The sequence below is a fragment of the Lipotes vexillifer genome, unplaced genomic scaffold (assembly GCF_000442215.2).
Source record: "Lipotes vexillifer unplaced genomic scaffold, Lipotes_vexillifer_v1.1 scaffold1469, whole genome shotgun sequence".
Lineage (NCBI taxonomy): Eukaryota > Metazoa > Chordata > Mammalia > Artiodactyla > Lipotidae > Lipotes > Lipotes vexillifer.
The window spans coordinates 539,294-561,357 of record NW_006770161.1 but is presented as its reverse complement, the minus strand read 5'-3'; the positions used below and the strand labels follow the sequence as shown (position 1 = coordinate 561,357).

Sequence of the window (22,064 nt, the reverse complement as noted above, 5' to 3'; positions counted from 1 at the left end):
GAAAGAGAGAGAACGAGAAGATGGAGGTGGACTGGAATAGACACTGAGAAGTACTGAGTCTCGGAAATGGGAGAAAACCCAAGAAGAGGTTATCTACCAGGAAATGGAGAAATCTGGGCCTAGAACAAAAGACAGGGTAAGAGCAGAAATGAAAATTTGTGAGCTGCTTCTGAGTCACAAGGTGAAAATAAGATCATAGGAAAAAAGAGGCAATGAGGGAGGGCCCATCCTTGGGCTACCTTTATTTTAGGGGCTGGAGTTGTGGTAAAGAGAAAGCCAAATGTTAAAATTTTTAAACAGTATGTATCACCGTATTTCACCGTTCTCATGTAAGTATATCTGTAATAAAGCATATTACACTTGGCAAGAAAGGACCTAGAAACCTAAGGAAGTCAATAATATGAACAAAAACCTAAGCAATGATTATATCTAAACTGTGATATTAATACAATCTTGCAGAGAGCCTAAAAAATATACACCTTTTATTATTAGAGATACATAAAGTAAAAGGGATATTAGAACTATATATATATATATACACACACACACACATATATACAATACAAAATAAGTATACACAGTGATGTAATTAGGTTACCCCTAAAACTTAAAATTAATATGTGGAAAAAGTACCTTTGTATCTTGTGGCTCAGTTTCAGAGCATTGCCTCTGTCCTGTTTCTATTATGGAATCCAGGACATCTGGATTATCATCTGTAAATCAGTTTGCACAGAATCACAAAGGAATAAAAGCCAAATGAAAAAATGAAATGCATAGTTCTATTTTAAAAAATGACAGTTTGAGACTTCTTTCTTAGGCATTTATGATGTCATGTGATTTGAGCACTGAACACTGGCCTTGGCCCTAGCAAAACCAAAAAAATAAAATAAAAAAAATCTACAAATGCTCAAATGGCATCAACAAAGCAGGAGGTTCTGTGGAGAAGGCTTAGGACATAGCATTTCCAGAGATTCTTTTATTCTTGGCTGAGCTGTGTGGCTGTGGTTCCCAAACCAGGGATTGAACCCAGGCCATGGCAGTGAAAGTACCAAGTCCTAACCACTGGACCTCCAGGGAATCTCTGTCCACAGACACTTTTAACTTCCTGAACAGGTTAGCACCTAAGAGGTATGGCTTAGCAATTAAGACCATGCTCTTGGGAATCAGATTTACTTGATGGCACCTGGCTGGGGCCCAGGCCCAGGTTACAGAGGAAGCCTGGGTTTTTGTGATTTCCAGGGGTTGGGTCTTCTGCAGGGAATAATCTAGTTTCTAGATCAAGTCCAGAAAAGACCCTGGAGGTGTCAAGTTGGTCTGGAAACACACTAGAGTTAAGAGTTGTAAACAATTACTACCCTCAAGAATTTTCTATGTTACCGGCCCATTATTTTGGATGTGAAAATAATATGATTTTCAAAGATGTCTAAAACAGGAACATATATATTCTAGATACCCAGTTCATCTTCTGAAGAGAGATACTGCTTCTTTCTTTTTCTTTTAGGCATGTGTCTTTCTTCCTCTTCAACCTAGAATTAAGAGTGACTATATTAAAGACAGTAGAATTTGGATCCAAATCTACTTAAAGAGGGGCACATTGTATTAGTTTCTAGCCCTTGGAATAAATTTTTTAAAAGTCTAGAATAATGCTTCTGGCATCTAGATTTGGGTTAGACTCATTTCGTAAGCCTGAGGTTTTTTTTTTTTTAAGATTTTAATATAAATCCATACAAAATATCCATATCTATTTTTGGTTACATACTGTATTTCAACAATTCTAAAATACGTTAAAAAAAATTCTCATTTTACCATCTCTGAAGTCAAACTATGTCTTACAATTGATAGCATGTCATAAATTAATTGGCAACATTTTTCTCCCGTCTTGGTGGCCTATTAAAGGGCTGATGAATGGCAGTATATGAAAAAAACATCCTTGACTATACTGTAGGGACATGTCCAAATAATCCTGGGACCTGCCAAATTACCTAAACCTTACAAGAACATAAAGAAGTAACAGTGATATGGAGAACTCTTAATACATACATTTAATTTCTTATATACACAAAGAGGTAAAAGCCTTTATGCACAGGAGAAAGCACTATGCATAAAACATGAAATACTTGAGTTTCTTATGAAAACCCACCTCTTTAGGATTTGTTTCAACACTATGACTTCTTATGGCTTCTGTGTTGTCTTTTCCACTATTGGATATCTCTGAGTAATAAATACAAAAGAAAAAAGAAAAAACAAAACCCCACCTTAAGTATTCACTCCAATACTTATTTTAGGGGTGTGTGTGGAAGGGGAAAGGAAAAGAAGAAAGGATACTTTACAAATGACTGTGGTGGGATCCTCACAAAAACTATGTCTGGTAAGTTCCATGATTTCCATTTCTAGACTTGAGTAAATGGAGTTGAAGGAGGGAAGAGAATCACTGGAATTTACATGGCAAATTTCAAAGCCATTTCTCCCCCCAGCTCCTGTATCAGCACAGTATGAACAAGTGTCTAAGGAAAATAATAGATCATGCATGGTAGCTCTCTTTGTAATTGGGACAAGTTGCAAAAAACCTCAATGTCCACTAACAAAAGAAGCAAAATAGTAACTGTGGTATATTCACACCATGGAATACTAAAGAGCAACTGAAGTAAAGTAACTAGAGTTATACATGTCAACATGACAAAAAAGAGATTGGGATTGGGGAGGGGGGTGTATAATATGGATTCAACTATATCTGTAACATTTTTTAAAAACGTTATGAAGCAAATATACTGCATTTTAAGATATGACAAAACTAGGTGATGGATACATGGGTGTTTATAATTATTGCCACTTTACTTTGGTTTGAAATATGGTAAAACTTGTTATAAAAATAACTGTATAGGGGATTAAGACCTCTTTCCCCATTCTTGGAATAGGGAATCAACAAAATCAGTAGGAATCAACAAAATTCTACATTTTGTTTTGAGAATTATTCCTCGGGTTGGCAGTCTCTGCAGGTTGCGTGCAATGAGGTCTGACTCCTGGGCGATGAGCCTCATAAATGTGATGTCCCTGATCTGCTACCAAATTGAGACTGCTTGTCAGAAATCAACAGTTAAGTACTTAGCACAGAGCCTCTCCTATGATACAAACCACTGGGGTCTATACATTTTGTATCCACATTGGATAAATCTACTGTGAGGTTTCTGGCAAAGTTCTAATAGCTATTTAAGGCAAGGCACCACTTACAAGCTACGTGGCCTTGAATGAGACACTGGACCACTCCATGCCTCAGTTTCCTACAGATGTGATGCTGTTAACACTCATTGTAATGGCTCATATAAATTAGATGAGTGAAAATTTGCAAACTAATTATAATTAGCACAGGGCATGTCACACAGAAGGCACTGAACAAATGATAATTATAATATTAAAATTACTACTATGAAATTCACTAACTTACCTTCTCTGCTTTGAGATTTGTTATGAATTTCATTTGTTTTTGAGCCTGAATTTTCGACCTAAACACGCAACAGAAAAAGTTACTTATGGATAATCTCACACAAATCTTGAATATCTAGAAAATAATCTGGCTGTTTGTGGGAACGCTTAAAGGACCTGGAGTACGTGTTTTTTAAATAAATTTCACCCACAAGCTCAAGAGCATAGGGCATTTTTCTTTTGAAGAAGTTTCAGTTTAACAAATTAGCATCCCACTGTGTTTATTCTCCTTGTCTTTAAAATGGTTATGGCAAAAGAGTAAGAAATAAGAGAGAAAAAATTTCCAAATTCTATGAATTCTCTTCCCATCCAACAGTCCCTGAAGATTTTCTTTACTAAAAAATGTTGAGGGATTCTGTCATTCTGTCATAAGGTTTCCCTCTGGGGAATCTTGTCAACTGTACTTTTTTTTTTTTTTTTTAAAACAGAGAGGAAGTCTTAGAATATCCTACAACATTCTAAATCCTAGTTACAGAATTTCATATTTGGAAAGGACAGCTGTGCTTAGATGGGAAAAAGCCAGCTGGGGGATTCGGGGAAACAAGGTAGGATGCTGGGGAGCTCTGGAGGTTTCAGCCACATTTAGAATCCTTTTAACTCCTGGAGGGTAAACCTGAACAGAACCAAGTGGGGCTTTTCTCTTCCTTTTACTCAGTAGACTGTGTGTGAGCTTCTAGATACAGACTGGGATGTCTCAACAGGGTGAGGTAAGCCCTCTGATGCCATAGTTGTCTGGTAGGAAGCAAAGCTCTTCTGAGTCCTCTAGGGGCACTGGAAAAAATGTAGCTGTCTGTAATTTGAAAGCATTTTACTTGTTCACTTCTCTATGCACTAAGAAAGAAAAAAAAAAACAAAAAAAACCCCAACTCTTTCAAGCACAAAAGGGATTATGAGAGCCACAGCTGGGAAAAAATATGTATATATAGCAATTATAGTTTAGTGTCTTCACAAAAGGTTTCTAAAGACATAAAGTGAACTCTAGTTTTTAAAGTCGGTTTGGTCTACAGCACCAGGATAATTTAAGACATCACAGTTCAATTTGCAATCCCATTATAGTAATAAAAAAAATAGAAAGCCCCTAGCTCTTTGAAGGATTTCATTAGGATTACCAGGCGAGTTCCCTAGTCTGAGGGATCTGGGCCACCTTCTATTTCCTTAGTGCTGTTTCATGACATTGGCCTAAACAGCCACTAGAACACAGTGCAGCTGAATTGAGTGACTCCTTTTTTCTGAGAAAAACAACTAAATTTCCTGACATCAGTGGATATAATTGAACATGGAACTGAAGGTGTCAGTAGGTTGAACCTGAATGGAGAGCACGTCCTGTCTCCTAAAGAAATGCACAGCCAGCCCCTCCCCTAAATGTAATCACTCTCAAAACCCCAAATCAAAGCAACCCCAACTGATAACAACAAAACTCTAACCATTACAGTGACTTACATTTAGTGATTCAATCACCAACAAAGGCTCCCTCTGTAGTTCAGCTGTTCAAAAATAAAAATGAGAAATAAGGAAACTGAATGTTGTTTCTGAACCACAGAGAAACAAATTTAGAGCTTTTTAGTTAAGTCGGAATATGTCGCTAAGTGGCCTAGCTGCTTTTGTGAAATATACAATCCGTGTTCTGTCGTACTATCAGAAAAACAATGTTGCCTGCATTTTTACAGTAATGGCAGTGATCCATTAAATCACTATAGTGATGTAGCCATGCCGGTGATCTGAAGCTTAGAAGGACGGTGGAAGGAAGGCCTTTGCTGTAACTGTTAAGCGACAGTGTTACACTGGTTCATTTAAAAATAATGCCGTTAAATAAAAAGTTAGATCCTATCCCTTCAAACGGCAATGGTCTATTTATATTCTTTGGAAACCTGAAGTACAAGGTCTACTGTTTCTAATCAACAATGACAGAACACACATTTTTCTTTTAAAAACAACTTCCCTTTACATAAGTAGATCTCTTATTGAACCCTACCTAAACACAGTAAAGTAACCTGAAATATAACTGTGGGAACAAAGGACTTCAGAATCCAAAAATGTTACCTTCTTGACAATTAACAAATGGGATATTAATTATTTGTATTATAACATATACACACAAATTTTAATTAATGCATCTGTCCAAGTTTTGGATAGATTAGTCATCGTTAGGGTTTTAACACGTGAGCATGAATGGCTTACCAGGTCTTGGGGTGGTCTTCCAGGACTGCCTGGTACTTTTGCTTATAAGGCTTCTGAGGTCACATACTTTGAAGGCTGCCCTTTCAGATGGTTGTGCCTTGGAAGGTCCCCACCCTGACTGCCCCAGATAGTTCCGGGTGAGGATTTATACACACTGCCTCTCTCTTTGCCTTGTCCACCGAATATACACCTACTCATCCTTCAATATTTGCCTCCAAATTAGGGGAAGTATCAAGTGCTTGAAATGAAAATGCAAAACTTACATATTCTTTGACCTCTCAACTCACTCTTATGAAAACACTTAGGGAAATGCATGGTTACATGCATACGGAAGCTCACTGCAGCTAGCAAAAACTACAAAAACTGGAGACCACTAAAATATCTAATAGCAAATGGGAAAATGCGTTACAGACCACTATTAAAACAAATGAAGTTGATCTGTATACAATGACAATGAAGGCTGCCCACAATATATGGCTGAGTTAAAAAAAAAAAAAGAACAATATAATTCAGGTACCTAAACTGAATCAGAATAAGTCTCAGGATTTCAGCCATGAATGACAGCACAAAGATATCTTCCTAAAGACCAAGAATGAGAAAGTGATTACTTCTGCTGGGGGCTAAAGGAGAAGATAAGAAATTGGGCCTTTGCAAGCTGTGTCTTTGCTCCTGAATCATGCTTTACCTGAACTTTTCAGTTTTTTGAATGCTATGGACTGGATGTTTCTGTTCCCCTCACATGGAATATATTGCCACCCACCCCATATACTGAAATCCTAATCCCCAATGTGATGGTATTGGAGTTAGGGTCTTTGGGAGGTAATCAGATTTAGATGAAGTCATTTGTAAAGTGTAAAGTGGTCCTGAGACCAAAGTGTTTGAGAGCCGCTGTCCTAATCCTGTCTGACACTGAGGCTCTCCCCTAAAAAATATTTAGTGGACACCGAATACTACTGCACAGAGAGACTGAGAAGAGGCTATGCAAGCGGGGAGTAGCTTCAGTAACTGGGCAACTGTCAGAGCCCAGGAGCCATGAGCGTGAGGATAAAAGAAGTGGGAACAGGGGCCGGAGACTAGACTTTTGGAAGTGAACTGTGATAGCACCTGAAAGGACAAGGAGGGCCACATTGACACATTTGTGAGCTTGAGCAAGGGTTTGCTCCAAAGCAACTTGTTTGGCCACAATTATTTGGAGACATTGGATTTAAACAATTACCTTACATAATATTGATTGACATAATATTGATACTTCATGAGAAAAAGTATAAGTTAAAAATGAAATAGTAAAGAGTTCCCTCTAACCTATGTTAAAACGTGAGAGGTAAATCCATATAGCCTGCTGATGTTTTATTACAAGTTAGCTACTAATTTTATGTGGCAATAAAAGATAAAACCACATTCAAGGAAAAAGTAACGTGAACAACCACTAAAAGGAGTTTACCGACTCCACTCAGCTTTCTCCCACTTGGACTTTCTGGTGGTGCTGGAATTTCATGATTTTTCTCTTCCTCTGATGGCACAAATACCTAAAAAGTCCAAAGCACCATAACAAATAAGTTAAATGAGGTTTTGAAATAAGAAGGTAAGTTTAATTCACCTCAAGTGAATTAAACAAAACACCCAACATCCTGTGACAAAAGTCTACTTTCAAGTTTGTGAAATTTAAAAATGAATACTGTCAACCTTCAGAAACAAAAAAATAAAATATAAAACTAATTTCATCCATCAATGGCTCTCCTATTGCTTTAAAGTAAAAGAGTACAACACACAAGGCCTTTCCTGATCTGCCCCACTTCCTCAAGAGGCTCAAGTCTCACCACAGCTCACCCTGAACCACTGCAGTGCCCGCTGTGATAAAAAAACAAAAGCAAAAGCAAAACACACCCCCAAAACTAGATTTTATTCTAAGTATGATGGGAAGCCACTGGAAATTTCAAGCAGAGCAATGACATGACCTAATTTATGTTTTTCAAGATAGCTCTCAGGGCTGTGTGAAGACTAGAGGAGGGACCAGAGAGGAAGAAAGTCCAATGGGGACACTACTGAAGTAGTGGCTTAGATTACGTGGCAGCTGTAGAAATAGAAATAGATGGATTCAAGTTATATTTTGGAAATGGACTGAATGTGGGGTGACTGAGGGTGACTCGGGTTTCTGGTTTGAATGGATGGAATTGATGATGGCACTATTAACTGAGGTACTGAGGTTCTTAGCTATTCCCCTATAGGATGTGAAGATAACAAAACTTAAATGTCTTAAGTACAATGAGAAGCTATACTCTGCTTGTATAGCTATACAAAATACAGGAACTATATTCTGCTCAAGTGTACATATGTCTATATATGGTGAAAAGGTACTTACACCACTGACAGTTCAGCATAACTGAATTACCAGCCATACCTCAGTTTTCAAGTTGGCTTTCAGTCCCAATCCTCCCAAATCATTCAATGGAGACTCTTCAGTGCCTAATGAAATTCAAAGCACTAAATCAATTCAAGAATTTGCTTGCAAAATACATCCTGAATCAAAAGGTAACCGAATGTTGTTATCTAGTATGCCATGCCCTCTTCCTCTGCTGTCAATAGAAAACAGCAAAAAGGAATATATACGAAAATTCTCAGATTAAAGGCAAGGGGTCATTTACTCATTTTTAGTGGAGGGTGTGTGTGAAAATGTTTTTTCTGCTGTTAAGATGGCTGTCCACAAAGAATGATACAATATTATTTGTGAGGACATTTTATTTCTAGGAATGTTTCTATAGTGATCTACATCAAGTTTGTCCCTAAAAGAAAATATTCTAGGCCACTGTGGTATATTCCCAATAAAGAAGGTGATTTGTGAATAGACTCACTGTACTTGCTTCATGCTGACACAGCAAAGTTGAACATAAAGTTAAAAACTGTGAAGTGGATAAAAAGAGAACAGAATTTTCTCTGCTAGAGGCTCAAACCTATCCCTGTCTTGGTTGTTTCTTTCCTTCTCTCTTCTGTCCTGTGACTTCCAGTTTCTCTCACCTGCCCACATGTAAGCCCCCAAAGAAAACCCTTCCTTTCTCCAAGAGGCTGCAAGCTTGCCTTTGCTAAAAGCCCTTCTATTTCTGTTCCTTCAGGGGGAAGAAAAGGGGGGAGGCAGGAGGAATAACAGACTGTAGCAATGGTTGAGTCATAAAAAAACTTCCAGAGTGTTTAATTTACCCTAAGCTAAAATCAATGGAAAATTTTAAAGTCACTTATTTCAACCCTTGGGACATTTCTTAATGTCTCCTATCTAAGTTCCTATTTCTTAATGTCTCCTATCTAAGTCCCTATAATGAACAGGACTAAACCTACTGGCCTCAGCCTCTGGAGGCTGCATTTATATGGTATCTAAGGTCTATTCCAGTTGAAAAGTCCAGGATGCTACAATTTATACAATCAGAGTAGAAAGGAAGACAACATCCCTGATCCCTTCAAGTCCAGCCCATGTGCCCCCTCTGAGTTCTCACAGCATTCTGTGGTTAACCCTATTTTAAGCACCTGTCACACTGCAGTGTCACGGCCTATGTACAATACATGGCTAGATTCACAGTTATTTTACCATCTTGACTATTTATATTTGAATCCACAGTGGTACCTGGTGTAATGTGTCTGAAGTGGGACTGTATGAATGACCAAGCTTAAAGCTTACACCTTTGAAAGTTACCAACTGTTTCTAACAAGACCAGCACTGAAATCTACCAGGAAGGAATGCTTTTCCTTTTCAAACAATTCTAAACCTTTTCTAAACAATTGTTCATTTATATGAACAATAAACTCCATTAAAAAAATAATGTGCTCCCTCGATTAGAAGTAGCCAGCCAGACTGAACTGACACATAGTTCAAGTCTATAAGTCAGATAGGGGTTAGAATGATGCTTGTTTTTGTACTGTTATCTCCTTTTTATACAACAGAAAACTGAGGCTCTGAAGTAACTTTTTTTTTCTAAGAGGCACCTGAGTACTATGCAAGTTATTTAAACTCTCTGAATCTTTTTCCTCATTTGTAAAATGAGGGTTGTAAGGGATCTTCATTTTGATTGATAAGAAACCTGAAGGTCCAAGAGGTTTAGTAACTTGCAACAGTCCTGCAGACAACACTTGGCCAGCTGATGACCTGGCTCTCAGCCTCTGGCCTCTGGCCTCATCACACATGAGAAGCAGGTCTAAGGCTTTAAGCTTTTAAACACAATTTTAGAGAAGCCTGACCTTCAAGTTGGATGAGAGCTATTTTGTAACGTTCTAGAACCCAAACCATCTTTTGGAAGATTGTCTTAAATGTCCTCTACACACAATTATCTCTGTAAAATGCAACAATGTGCACTTAGGAGATTCTCACCTATGTAACCCAAATTCTCTTCAGAAGAAACAGTGACTTCAAGGCCTCCTTCTTCCTGGAAGGACACGGTCATGCTGCTACCATCTCCTGTTTTCTCAGCAGGTGCTGGAGCACTCCACTTGCCACTGTGATCACTCCTGATAGTCAAGTCCTGCTTGCACTTAGGAGCCGAGAGAGCTACAGCGTAGGCAGCAGGAAGGACTGTCATGTGAGGAGCAACTTCTGATTCTTGGCCATTAATACATTCAGTGGTGGTTTTCAAGTTGCCCTCAGGCCCCTGCTGATCATCAGCTTTTTTAGCACCAGTATTTACAGCTGTCAAACAGAGCACCCTGATGGAGGAGTCATCAGCTGCCTGCTCTGCTCCTCGAGGGTCGAGAGACAAGTCCGCACTAACCCTTGCCGGACACCTGCCTGGAGTGCTGTCCCCCGACGTCCCTGCCTCAGGGCTTTCATCTTCTCTCTGAACTTTGCCTGCACAGTCCTTGCCAGATTTCAATGTCTCTGGTGCACACCCAGCACCTGCAGAGAGTACGCTGACCGACACCCTGTCGTGCCCTTCCCTGGCGCCCACTGCCACCATGGGGCCCACTTCTTTTTCTCCTGTGGATGGCCCAGGATACTGACAGTTGTCCTCAGCAATTAGGCTGGGCAGAGGGGCCTCAGCCTTGCTCATCTTTGAGGTTGACAGGTCATCTTTTCCTTCAGGGCTGCCTGCAGTCAGCTGATTCTCTTCATGCTTGTCTAGGCCAGTGGTGGCCAGCACACATTCGGCTGTGCTGGTGGAGATGATGGCGGCATCGCTCAAGTCCTCTGTTCCCTCAACGGCGAGCTGATCTTCATCCTGTGGGACGGCACCCACCATGACTGCCTCACGTCCTTCCAAGGTGCTGGTGGAAATCATAGAGGTGTCATTCGTCTCCTCCGCTGGTGTGACCAAGGGATGGACTTCCTCCTGAGGGATAGCACTGGACACTGGGCCCTCGCAGTCTTCTACTGAACTTGTTGAGATGATGGCACTCCCATCTTTCTCTTCCATGCCCGGGATGGATCGCTCATGTTCCCTTCCCACAGCCACACCACAAATGGAGGCCTCGCACTCTTCTGCGATGCTGGTGGAAATGAGGGCACACTCATCTTTCTCCTCCTTGCTGGTTGAAGCGAGGGGGCTCTCGACTTCCGCAGGTGCGCTGGGCATGGGCACATCGAAGTCATCAGCGCTCACCAAGACTGGCCCTTTAGCTCTTTCCTCAACTGCTACAACTGGTTGCTGACTCTTGGCACCTTGGATGGTTGTTGCACTGGAAATGGGCACTTCGAACTCCTCCCCTATGCTTGTGGAAATCATGGCACACTCATCTTTCTCCTCGTTTCTAGCAGCCGGGAGTTGGCTCTCATCGCTTGACACTGCACTGGGCATGGGGACCTCAAATTCTTCCACGTTCACTCTGGGGCCTTCCACGCTTTCTTCAGTTCTCAGGGCACTTGAACGACCTTCTTCCATGTCTACCATCGTGTTTAGCTGCAGGGTGAAATCATTTGTTGTACTGGTAGAAATCATCAAGCCTTTGCCTTGACTTTTACCGCTGGCTAAACAAGCCGGGTTTGTAATACTGACACTGGCTTTAGCAGCCACAAGGCCGTCACAGTCTTCATTTTCCACAGAGGTGATGATACCTTCATCTGCTTTTTCACCTGGTGACGTGTGATGAGCCTTGTATTCTGGAACTGCACCGGATATAAGAGCCTCATAACTGCCCCCCAACAGGCCAGTGGAAATAGTGGTATCGTTGACGTTTTCTTTTCTGGTGAGCTGACTGTCACTGTGATCTGAAGCCACACTAGTCATGGGACCCTCGCAACCTTCACGAACTGGAGCCACTTCGCCCCTTCCTGCAGCTGCGCTGGTCACACTGCTTTCCACAATCCCTTTGGCACTGGAGCAGATCTCTGCATCTTTAATGTCCTTCTCAGCACCACTCATGCTATCAACATTACTCTCATTTGCATTCGGGATGGCAGCCCCGGCCTCGGCTTCCACATGCCCCACTGCAGTGCCAATCCGACCATCCCCTTCTTCTGCACTTTCACAAACGGACACCCCTTCACCTTCTTCTCCAATCCCTGTGCATGTTGACGCGTGCCCGATCTCATTTCCTCTTCCAGTACTGGTCACGACACCCTCCCCTTCGTCATCTTCCTCCTTCGCGCCTGTGCTGGTCACGATATCTTCGTCATCGCATGGACCAGCAGCGACTAATGGTATGTTGGTGATGTCTTTGGCAACTGTGCTGTCCATTGCACTCTCTCCGTTTTCTTCTGATTCGGAACTTAGAGCAAAGCCTTCGCTGCTCTCTTCTGAACCTGTGCAACTTGCCGGCCCCTCCCCATCTTCCTCTGTTATCCCCGTGCTGGTGACCGTGCTTTCACCTTCTGGGCCGTCATTCACAGACCCGCCTCCCTCCTGGGTGGGACTGGTTCCTGCTGGCGTGTCATTATCTACTGGGACCTCAGGGGCCCCTGTAACCCTCCGCTCCTCCTGTGGCCCTGCACCAGCTACTGAGCACATGACGAAGCTATCACTTTTCTGTTCTGCTCCTGTACACGTCACAGTCCCCTCAGTTTCCTTCTTGGGGCCCATTCTCATCATATTTCTCTGGAATCCATCCACCTCTTCACTGCTTAGGGACCCCTCTCTGATTTCTGTGCCAGCACTTGTTACCGCTCCATCACTTTCAACCTCGCTAATAAAAGTAACAGCTCCCTCCACGAGTCCTGAGTCCCCACTTGAAGAACCATCACACTTCCCCTCGGAGCCTGCACTGGTCACAGCGTCATCCTTCTCTTCAGGTGCTGCACTATTGATGCCATCTTCAGTGGTCCCTGTGGGAGCAGTCACTGGGTCAGCCACTCTTTCTTCTGGCTCGGCCACAGCGCACTCCCCACTTTCTCCTTCCTTGGTGCTTGTGAGGAAAGTTTCACTTTCAGCAAATCCTTCTGTGACAATGCCCCCACCCTCCTCTGCTGCAGCAAAGATGGTGCCTTCCCTGGCTTCCAGCCTGACGTGAAGACAGTGCTTTCTGGAGTGCACACCCATCGTGAGGCCTTCATCTGCCTCAATGCTTGTACAAGGCAGGGCCACCCTGCCCTCTGCTGTCTCTGCAGACGTGGTTGTGGCATCCCCTGCCTTCAATGGGTTTAGGGGAACACCTCTGTCCTTCCCTTCAGTACTGGTGGCAATGGAAGTCTTTTCTGCTCTACCAGACCTGGCTGTTGCAGTCTCAGCTTTCTGGCTCCTTTGGTGTAAAACAGAGGATGCAGTGTTGCTTTCAGCACTGGTGTCCACCTCACTGTTTTCATTCCTTCTGTCAGTATCAGTTGGCATGTTTTCTATTTCACCTGGGCCTCTACTATGATTAAGTCCAACAGTTTCAGCATCTTTTTCTGTACTCACACCTACCACCTGATCAATAGCAATGCCATCCTTTTGGCCATTTTCTACAGAAGGCTTAATTGTCTGCTTTGAACTCAAGTTACTTCCTTTCCCAGCCGTGTCCATTGAACCACCTTCTTTGATAACATTCTCATTTTCCATAGTCATGTCTGTTAACTCACTGCCAAGAGGCATGTTTACTTTTCCTTGTTTGCTGTGGAGTACAGTGGCCTGGGAACCTTCTGGAATGTGTCTTTTGTTATCCATGCTTGCTTTTGCTGGTTTACCTACTGTGGAAACTGCATCACCTTCTTTGCTGTCACTTGTCCTAGGGACTTCTGATTCCCTAACAGTCAAGCTTTGGTTAGGGATTTCAGAGTGGTCCACAAGCAAGGTGCTGGCTGTGCCACCTTCTGAAACAGTTCTTTTGTCAACTGAAGGAGTTATACGTGAATCATGAGATTGTTTCTGAGGCACAGCAGTCACAGAACTTAACGACAGGGAGGAGTCTACATTTGTGGAATGCTCAAGAGCAGTATCTCCTTGAGCAACACGTTCTTCAGTGGGTCTGGTGGTGTTTTTCAAATTCTTTTGCACCCTGTCGCTTTCTGACAGAGCATGAGACAACAATCGATGACTTGTTTCAGAGTCTACATTCATTTCATGAGTTCCTTGTTGAGTAGGCTCTTTCTCCCCGGGATTCGGTTTGGACACAGCACCTTGGAGATGCACTTTCTTGGTCAGGGTGCTTTTATGGTCAGCGTGCTTTTCAGAATTACCAACAGTTCCTGTTCCACGTCCTGATTTACAGGCTGGCGCTGCTGCTTTTGAATCTACTATGGAAGTTCGTAACTCATCCTTTAGAACTGTAGTGTTTTTTTGTTTTGTAATATTTTCTGAGTCAATGTCTTGCTGAGAACTACTGCTTCTGATGTTTTGGGTTTTCGGTACTTCCAATGCATTTTCCATGGCTGGCTCCAGATCAATTTCCATTGGCTCTTGTTCAGGCATCAAGGCAGAATCACTGCTTTTTTTGGGTCTCTGAAGGGAGGAACTACTGGGAGTGCCCAAAGGGTTTGCTGCTGGTTTTTCTTCTCCTTTGGTCATTTCTTGGGATAAGCTTCCTCTTCGATTTTCACACAACCTTCTGCTTAATTTCTTTTCCATGACTGAACTGTTTCCTCTGGGTTTTTCATGACTGCTGTCAACTTCCTTACCATCCTTATCCTCTGATTTATTTTCTTCCTTCTTTTTCACGTCCTTACTACTATGCTTTAAGCTCCTGCTTTTGTGCCCATCCGATAACTTTCTCTCAAGTCTGGCAGAGCTTGACTCTTTATCACCCTTGTGCTTCTCCTTTGCTAGTGGTAACTTTGCTCTGTGACTGGACTCTCTCTGTGCACCGTGTGTTGAAGAGGCAGTGCTCTCTGATGCAGGTTCCATACCACTTTCCTCAGAAGGTCTGTCTTCAACTCTAGACTTCCGCAGTCTATCTGGGTCACTTTCTTCTGTGTTCTTCTCCTTATCTGGTTTTGAAGTGGTCACCTGTTTCGTGACATTTTCCTGTGATTCTGTTTCAACTGCTTTTAACTGTTTGCCTTGGCTTTTGGATTTAGACTTTAACACAAGTTTCTCTTCTAACAAGCTCTTGGTTCTTCGCTTCTCCTTGTGAACAACCTCTTCTGCTTTTGAATTACTATCTACATTAGTTGAGTCCGTATCACATTTATCCTCTGAGTAACTTTCACTTCTTCTCTGTAATGTGCTTCCATGTTGCTTGGAACTCAGAGAATCTTTCTGAATTTTAGAATCACTTGATCTTCTTGATTTGTGCTCTGCCTTAGTTTTGTCAGCTGACCCGTGTCTCTCTTTTCTGTTGTTTTCTTTACGAACATTCTCATCGGTTTTTATAATATATTCAGAAACTGGTTTACCATCTTTGCCCAAAATTGATAATTTCCTTTCATTTCTATGTTTACTTTTTCGTTCAGCTTTATCATCTGAAGAAAGCCTTGTTTGTTGACTTGGCTTCTGAATATTTTCATCAACTTTCAAGCCTTTCTCAGAAGAGTGAAGCTCAGTCTCATCACCTGTTTTATGTGTACTGTCACCTTTATACTTGTGTTTTGTAGACAGTTTGTCTTCTGACAAAGTTTTCTCTTTTTCAGGTTTGTCCTTGGAGGATTTTGTCTCTTTCTTAGGCAGGCTTCTCAAGTATGGTGTTTCAGACTCATCCTTCTTTAGATGCTTTTCATTTTTAAGTGTGCATTTCTGTTTCTGGGGTTCTTCTGTGGCACTTTCTGACCGTTCCACTGGCCTCTTCCCATCTCTCATGTCAGTCTCTTCCTGCACCCCTTCCACCACAACAGGGGTTGAGGTCCGTCTTTTATGTTCCCTTTCTATTTTGGATTCATTTTTGTTTTCATCAGCTGAATGCAAAGACTCTGAAAGTCTCCGAGCAGGTTTACTTGGTTCACTCTTTGCATGAACGTGCTTCAAATCCTTTGAAGAAGATACTTTTTCCTTTTCACAATGCTGTAAGAAAATAAAAGTTAAAATATAAGAAACACTAACATTAATTTTTATATTCACATCTAACATTTGGGTGCATATGGTACGTTGAGTGCTGTCACATGTTACACCTTACTTATTTAACCTTTGCCAGCAGCCAGTAGATATTGTTAACTTTATTCTATGCATCAGGAACCTGAAACTCAGCATGATTCAATAACTTGACACCCAGCAATGAGTTCAAATGATTTCATTCTGAGTCTAGTACCCTTCCCACTACATTGCAGCATCTTTTTAGAGAGTAGTTCTTTCTCCTGAGATGCGTCCGTGCATTTAGGAGGCCTTCTTAAACTCTAAGTTGCCAAAGCCCACTAATGCCCAGTGGTCATTAATAAATATAAGCTGAAAAAATGACAAAGCAATGTTCTTTTTAGTCCAAAAGCTGAAAACCTAATGAAGTCAATTTAAAAATTTTGCAATGAAATAAAGGTTTCTTATATTTTAATTTAGAAACCCAAATTATTTATGGGAACTCCATGAATTTAGGTTACCTGCAAGACAAGCTACTTAGGAAGCTTCAAATGCACACAATAACTCACGGTAATAATAATGTTAAATATAACGTATGTATACACTGATGTATCCAAGGGAAGATACTAATAGACCAAAACATCCAAACTTTCCTCCCTATCCCACAGTACAGCTCTGAGGGGATTAATGTTAATGACTAAGCACACTCTAATAAAAACTCATGGACTAGCTACAATTATTCTTATTCAAATAATGGGCTGAAGTACTCAGAAAGCCCTCTGTGTCTCTGGGTCAATTTATCACTGCATCTTTTTACATTTTAACAACTACTAATATTGGGATCAACATCTTAAAAAAATACTTTAAAATTAAACTCCTCAAAGAAAGAACAGGGATTTCATCAACCTAATTTTACAGTAAGTTCTAACCAATTAATGTGAATAAAATTTTATGAGATCATTTTTTAACAGAAATTTCTCATAAAATAAAGTTAAATATTTTAAAGATATGCCATTAGAATATCAGGATATACTTATAAATATGCCTCTAATTTCTGGATAAAGACATCAAGAACATTTACTGGCTATGAATAAATAATTACTAAACCATTAGTGTTTCCCTTACAAGTGTTGAGATAGTTCAGCTACAGAGTTATAAATATGTATACAAAAAAAATGTATACATAAACATTTAAACCCAGTGAAAAAAAAAGTTTATCTCAAGAAAATAAGGCAAAAAGGAGAAGAAACGTACTTACTGAACATTTTGGGGGTAGTTTTATGTACATATTTTTATTATTTAAAATGATCACATCTTAGAAATAATCTAAGTGCTCAACTAAGAGGAAATGCTTAAATTATGGTATTCAATATAATATTATACAATCAAATATTATAATTAGGAAGTTACAGCATACAATGAGTAAAGAGGGAACATTAAAAACACTTTGTGGGGGGCTTCCCTGGTGGTGCAGTGGCTGGGAGTCTGCCTGCCAATGCAGGGGACACGGGTCCGAGCCCTGGTCTGGGAAGATCCCACATGCCACGGAGCAACTGGGCCCGTGAGCCACAACTACTGAGCCTGCGCATCTGGAGCCTGTACTCCGCAGCAAGAGAGGCCACGACAGTGAGAGGCCCGCGCACCGCGATGAAGAGTGGCCCCTGCTTGCCGCAACTAGAGAAAGCCCTCGAACAGAAACAAAGACCCAACACAGCCAAAAAAAGACAAAAAAAAAAAAACAAAAAAAACACTTTGTGGGGCTTCCCTGGTGGCGCAGTGGTTGAGAGTCCGCCTGCCGATGCAGGGGACATGGGTTCATGCCCCGGTCCGGGAGGATCCCACATGCCAAGGAGCGGCTGGGCCTGTGAGCCATGGCCGCTGGGCCTACATGTCCAGAGCCTGTGCTCCACAGCGGGAGAGGCTGCAACAATGAGAGGCCCACGTACCACAAAAAAAACCCCCAAAAAACAAAGACACTTTGCAAGATTACATCTACCTACAAAATTATGAACATATGTCGATGAGAATGGAAGAGAATAGAACAGATAATCTATTTGTAGAGGGATTTTTAGTTTTTTTTTCCCCTTTTCTTTTTCATTATTATTCCTGGCAATTTTATTATTGCCAATATAGGAAATAAGAGGTGGGGAAGTTGGGGGAAGGGAAGGGAGTAGAAAAGTAGCTATTATCCAGATTAAAGATCATAAGAATCAACTTGCCAAAATGAGGACTTCAGGACATAATAGGATGGGGGTGTTAGAATGCTGAATGTGATGGATTTTTTATTCAACTTGGAAAAAATCAGATTGTATTCTAAGTTTTACTACAAAGGACTGAATGGCGTATATCTAACAAAAGAACAGTTAAAATGGGGTTTTATTAATTAAGACACACCTCAATTGTTTTGAGGGTTTCTTTGGAATCTTCTTCAGATTGCTGTTTCTTTTTAGAATTCTCGTCAACGTTCCTAGGTGGGGGAAAAAATGAAATATGAAAGACGGAAGAGATATGGAAACATATGTATATGTGTAACTGATTCACTTTGTTATAAAGCAGAAACTAACACACCATTGTAAAGCAATTATACTCCAATAAAGATGTTAAAAAAAAAGTGAAATATGAACTCTGAATCAAATATCAGAATTTCTCAGGAAGATTAAAAAAAAAAACCTTAGCTTTTCTTTACTATAAACATTTAATTTGTACATAGAGACTTGTGCATTTCAATTTAAATCCTATTCTTGGTCAACAGTAAAGAACTCAATCCCAAATGTGACATTGAACACTCTTGGCCCTATAGGAAAGTATTCTTGAAACAAAATTTCCTGAATGTTGCTTGAAGATGAATATGATATGGGCTACAATTTCATTTTGAAAGTCTTATCTTTTGAATAAACAGGGTAGTTTTATTTATTCAGATTGACAGGAATGAGGTCTATAAGAAAAATGAGAGGTAACTCCTCCCACTGAGTTCTGCAAATGATTGATTCAGCTATCTTCAAGTTTAAGATAAATTTATATAACTGCATCACGATGGAACAGCAAAGTTACAGCTCATGGCTAGACAGCCACTCGCAATCTCTTCAGCTTTGTAATTCTTATAGAATTAACCATGATAATGCAGTGCTAAAAAAAATTTGGCTTGGACCTCTGGTTTATGGGGAGAAGCATGAGATTCTGGTGAAGTGAACTGCCTGGAAAGACTGGAGAATAGAAGCAGTCACTGTCATAAGAGGTAACTGAAGGCTTCCCTGGTGGCACAGTGGTTGAGAGTCCGCCTGCCGATGCAGGAGACACGGGTTTGTGCCCTGGTCCGGGAAGATCCCACATGCCGTGGAGCGGCTAGGCCCATGAGCCATGGCCGCTGAGCCTGCACGTCCGGAGCCTTGCTCTGCGACAGGAGAGGCCACAACAGTGAGAGGCCCACGTACCGAAAAAAACAAAAAGAGGTAACTGAATGTCCAGAACAGGGATACTTCCCGAGTACTTCTAGAGGGTCTATAAACTCTCTGAAACTCTAGGGCAACTGTGTGCTTATGCATGTGCATTTTTCTGGGCAAAGAGTCCAAAGCTTCCATCAGATTATCTAAAAAGTCTGCCCCCCTCAAAAGATTAGTATACACTACTTTGAAATATTATAGATATTAATACAATGAATTATGATACTGAAAAGGAAACCCTAAGGTCTTTCATAAACATGGAGTAACATACATATTAAAGGTCTCACTCTTTACTGTCATTTTCAAAGCCTCTCTTCTGAAAGCATGCCGAGAGAATGTTACAGTGGGAATGTGGCCAGATAAAATATGTACCTGGAATCCTTTTTTCTCTTTTTGCTTAAGGCTACCTTTTTCTCTAAAACTTTACGTTCTTTAAGGACTTCTTTACTTCGGGGGGCTTTGGGTTCCAAACTCTTTGTTGATGATTCTTCTAAGTCCACACTACTTTTGCCTGGGAAAGAAGCAATCAATAAACTGTATCTCACAACAGAGTTTTAAAAACAGTGTAATATTTGTTTTTCATTAAGGTTTTCTAATCACTGTAAAAATGCAAAATGGCTTTAATATTTCTAAGCTGTGTTAGAATAAAAATAATTTTTTAGATGGAGAAGTCATATTTTTTATTTCAAATATTCATATATGTACATCTGTGTATTTTATATCACACAAGATCAGTGTCCAGAGGAAGTTCAATTTTGTTCAATGAAATATTCCAGATAAATGTTTGACATTTTGGTTAACATGAAGTATAGATGAATTCCATTATTATCACTGCAAGGCTTGAGCACTCACAGGTTAACAATAAACTTTCCAGTGATAATTCATTCCACCATCACTGGAGAATAAATTGCTAACATGTGAGGTGTATTATCTGGTATGTGATAGAATGTTTACTTCAGATACAGAAGTATAATTAAAAAAGTGATGAAACACATTAGATTAAAAAGGAAATCTTCCATACCTTAAAATACATAATTTAAAAAAGTGAAGTTTTATTGAGATATAAAATAAAATGATCAAAATTATATCTCATAAGTTATATTAATAGCTATAAAATAATGGAGTATATAAGGTAGTTTAAAATATTAAAAGTTAACATCTCCTATACCTTGATTCTTAGCTTTTGAAGACTTTGTCTTTTCTGCTTTCTGTTTTCGTTTTTCCTCAAGTTTCTCTCTATTAATTTGCCTTCTTAAAAGCCTCTCTTCTTTTTCTTTAGCCTAAAACCACAAAATATTCATAATTATCCTGACAGATTATCAGGCAAAAGCAAAAACACTTTGGGGAAAAAAGCACACTTGCCCTTCAGATGTTCTTACAAATTAATGGGCTCTGCAAAAGTGCATATTTACTACTATATACATATGTGCGTATGTGCGTGTGCATGTGTTTCAATCTGGACGCTACCAGAGGAATAAAAGAGAGAGAAGTTAAATTTTTCCATTACTCTTAAAGAATACCATCAATTTAAAGGTATCATTTTGGGAAGTGGTGGCTTAATAAACTGCTATTTCAGTTAAAAGGATAGCTGTAAAAATATCTATGAGCATCAAGTGTAGAGGTAGGTCTCCATAATTTTTTGATTTTCTCAAAAAAAGAAAGTTGAAATACAGATTCAAGTGACAGGCTAGTCCTACAACAAATGTGACTTTGTGGTCATAATCTCGACCCAGGTTTTAGACATGGGACTTTCTGTACTCATATTTTAAATCCAGGGAAAATCCAGTCATTGTGTGTTACTCTACCATCTCTTTCCCACCCATAACTCAAAGCCTCAAAGCACCAAACATCCTAAGCACAAGCGTAACTCCTTATCAACTAACCTCAAGAGATAAGCCACTGTTAACATTTTGGTGCACTTCCTTCAAGTCATTTTTCATGTAGTAATATTTCCTCAATCTATGATGCACAATTTTTCATATTTTAATGTTTCTGAAATCATAAGCCATCTTAAAATTGATGTACATATACAACAAGGTAGCAATTTTTTTCTCTAAAAACCTGTTAATAATAGCACATCTCAGAGGTATTTTCAAATGCAGGAAATATGTGGATGGACTGTGCTTCCCTCTTAATATTATGTTAATGGATGATGTCATCTGTCTTTATGGCTGGATCCACATTTGAGTCAAACATTTTGGCATTATGAAACACCTAGGGTGTTACCAGTTTTTCACTACCATTAATCATGATATGAACACCTCCATCATATGTTTATGTCTATTCTGCCTAGTTAAATGACAACGTTCCTGAAAGTAGAACCTATATGTCACTGTTTCAAATGCTCACCAGTACCTTGCAAACAGACTAGTCAAGTTTGCCAACCTGACTTAACAGGTTAAAATAATAAGAGATCAAATCTGACTTACTATAGATTGCCGCCGCTGTTCTACAGTAAGCTCGTCATCAGAATCACTATAATACTTTGAATAAAGATATGGTTTGTGAACATAAGCATGCCGTATACTTTTTGCTTTTCCTTCACTGGGATCATTGGTTTGAGTTTTTGTTTTGTTCTGCTTGTTCTTTTCTTCGTCTGGAAGAAAGTCAATAGAAAGATCAGTGCTTCCGTCAATCAGCA

The 22,064-nt window shown here is 40.2% G+C and overlaps 1 protein-coding gene across 1 annotated transcript in view; it reads right to left on the bottom strand.

Annotated features, from left to right (window-relative positions):
* Positions 1-22,064, bottom strand: part of BOD1L1 (biorientation of chromosomes in cell division 1 like 1) — a 54,793-nt gene that overhangs the window by 12,987 nt on the left and 19,742 nt on the right. Inside the window, exons 7-18 of the mRNA XM_007446038.1 lie at positions 21,853-22,019; positions 20,592-20,703; positions 19,796-19,934; positions 18,378-18,450; positions 10,010-15,977; positions 8,057-8,121; positions 7,100-7,184; positions 4,921-4,964; positions 3,443-3,500; positions 2,141-2,211; positions 1,454-1,526; positions 634-713 (exon numbers count right to left, since the gene is read on the bottom strand). Of these exons, the coding sequence (XP_007446100.1) occupies positions 634-713; positions 1,454-1,526; positions 2,141-2,211; positions 3,443-3,500; positions 4,921-4,964; positions 7,100-7,184; positions 8,057-8,121; positions 10,010-15,977; positions 18,378-18,450; positions 19,796-19,934; positions 20,592-20,703; positions 21,853-22,019 (6,935 nt within the window). The remainder of the gene's footprint in view (positions 1-633; positions 714-1,453; positions 1,527-2,140; positions 2,212-3,442; positions 3,501-4,920; positions 4,965-7,099; positions 7,185-8,056; positions 8,122-10,009; positions 15,978-18,377; positions 18,451-19,795; positions 19,935-20,591; positions 20,704-21,852; positions 22,020-22,064) is intronic.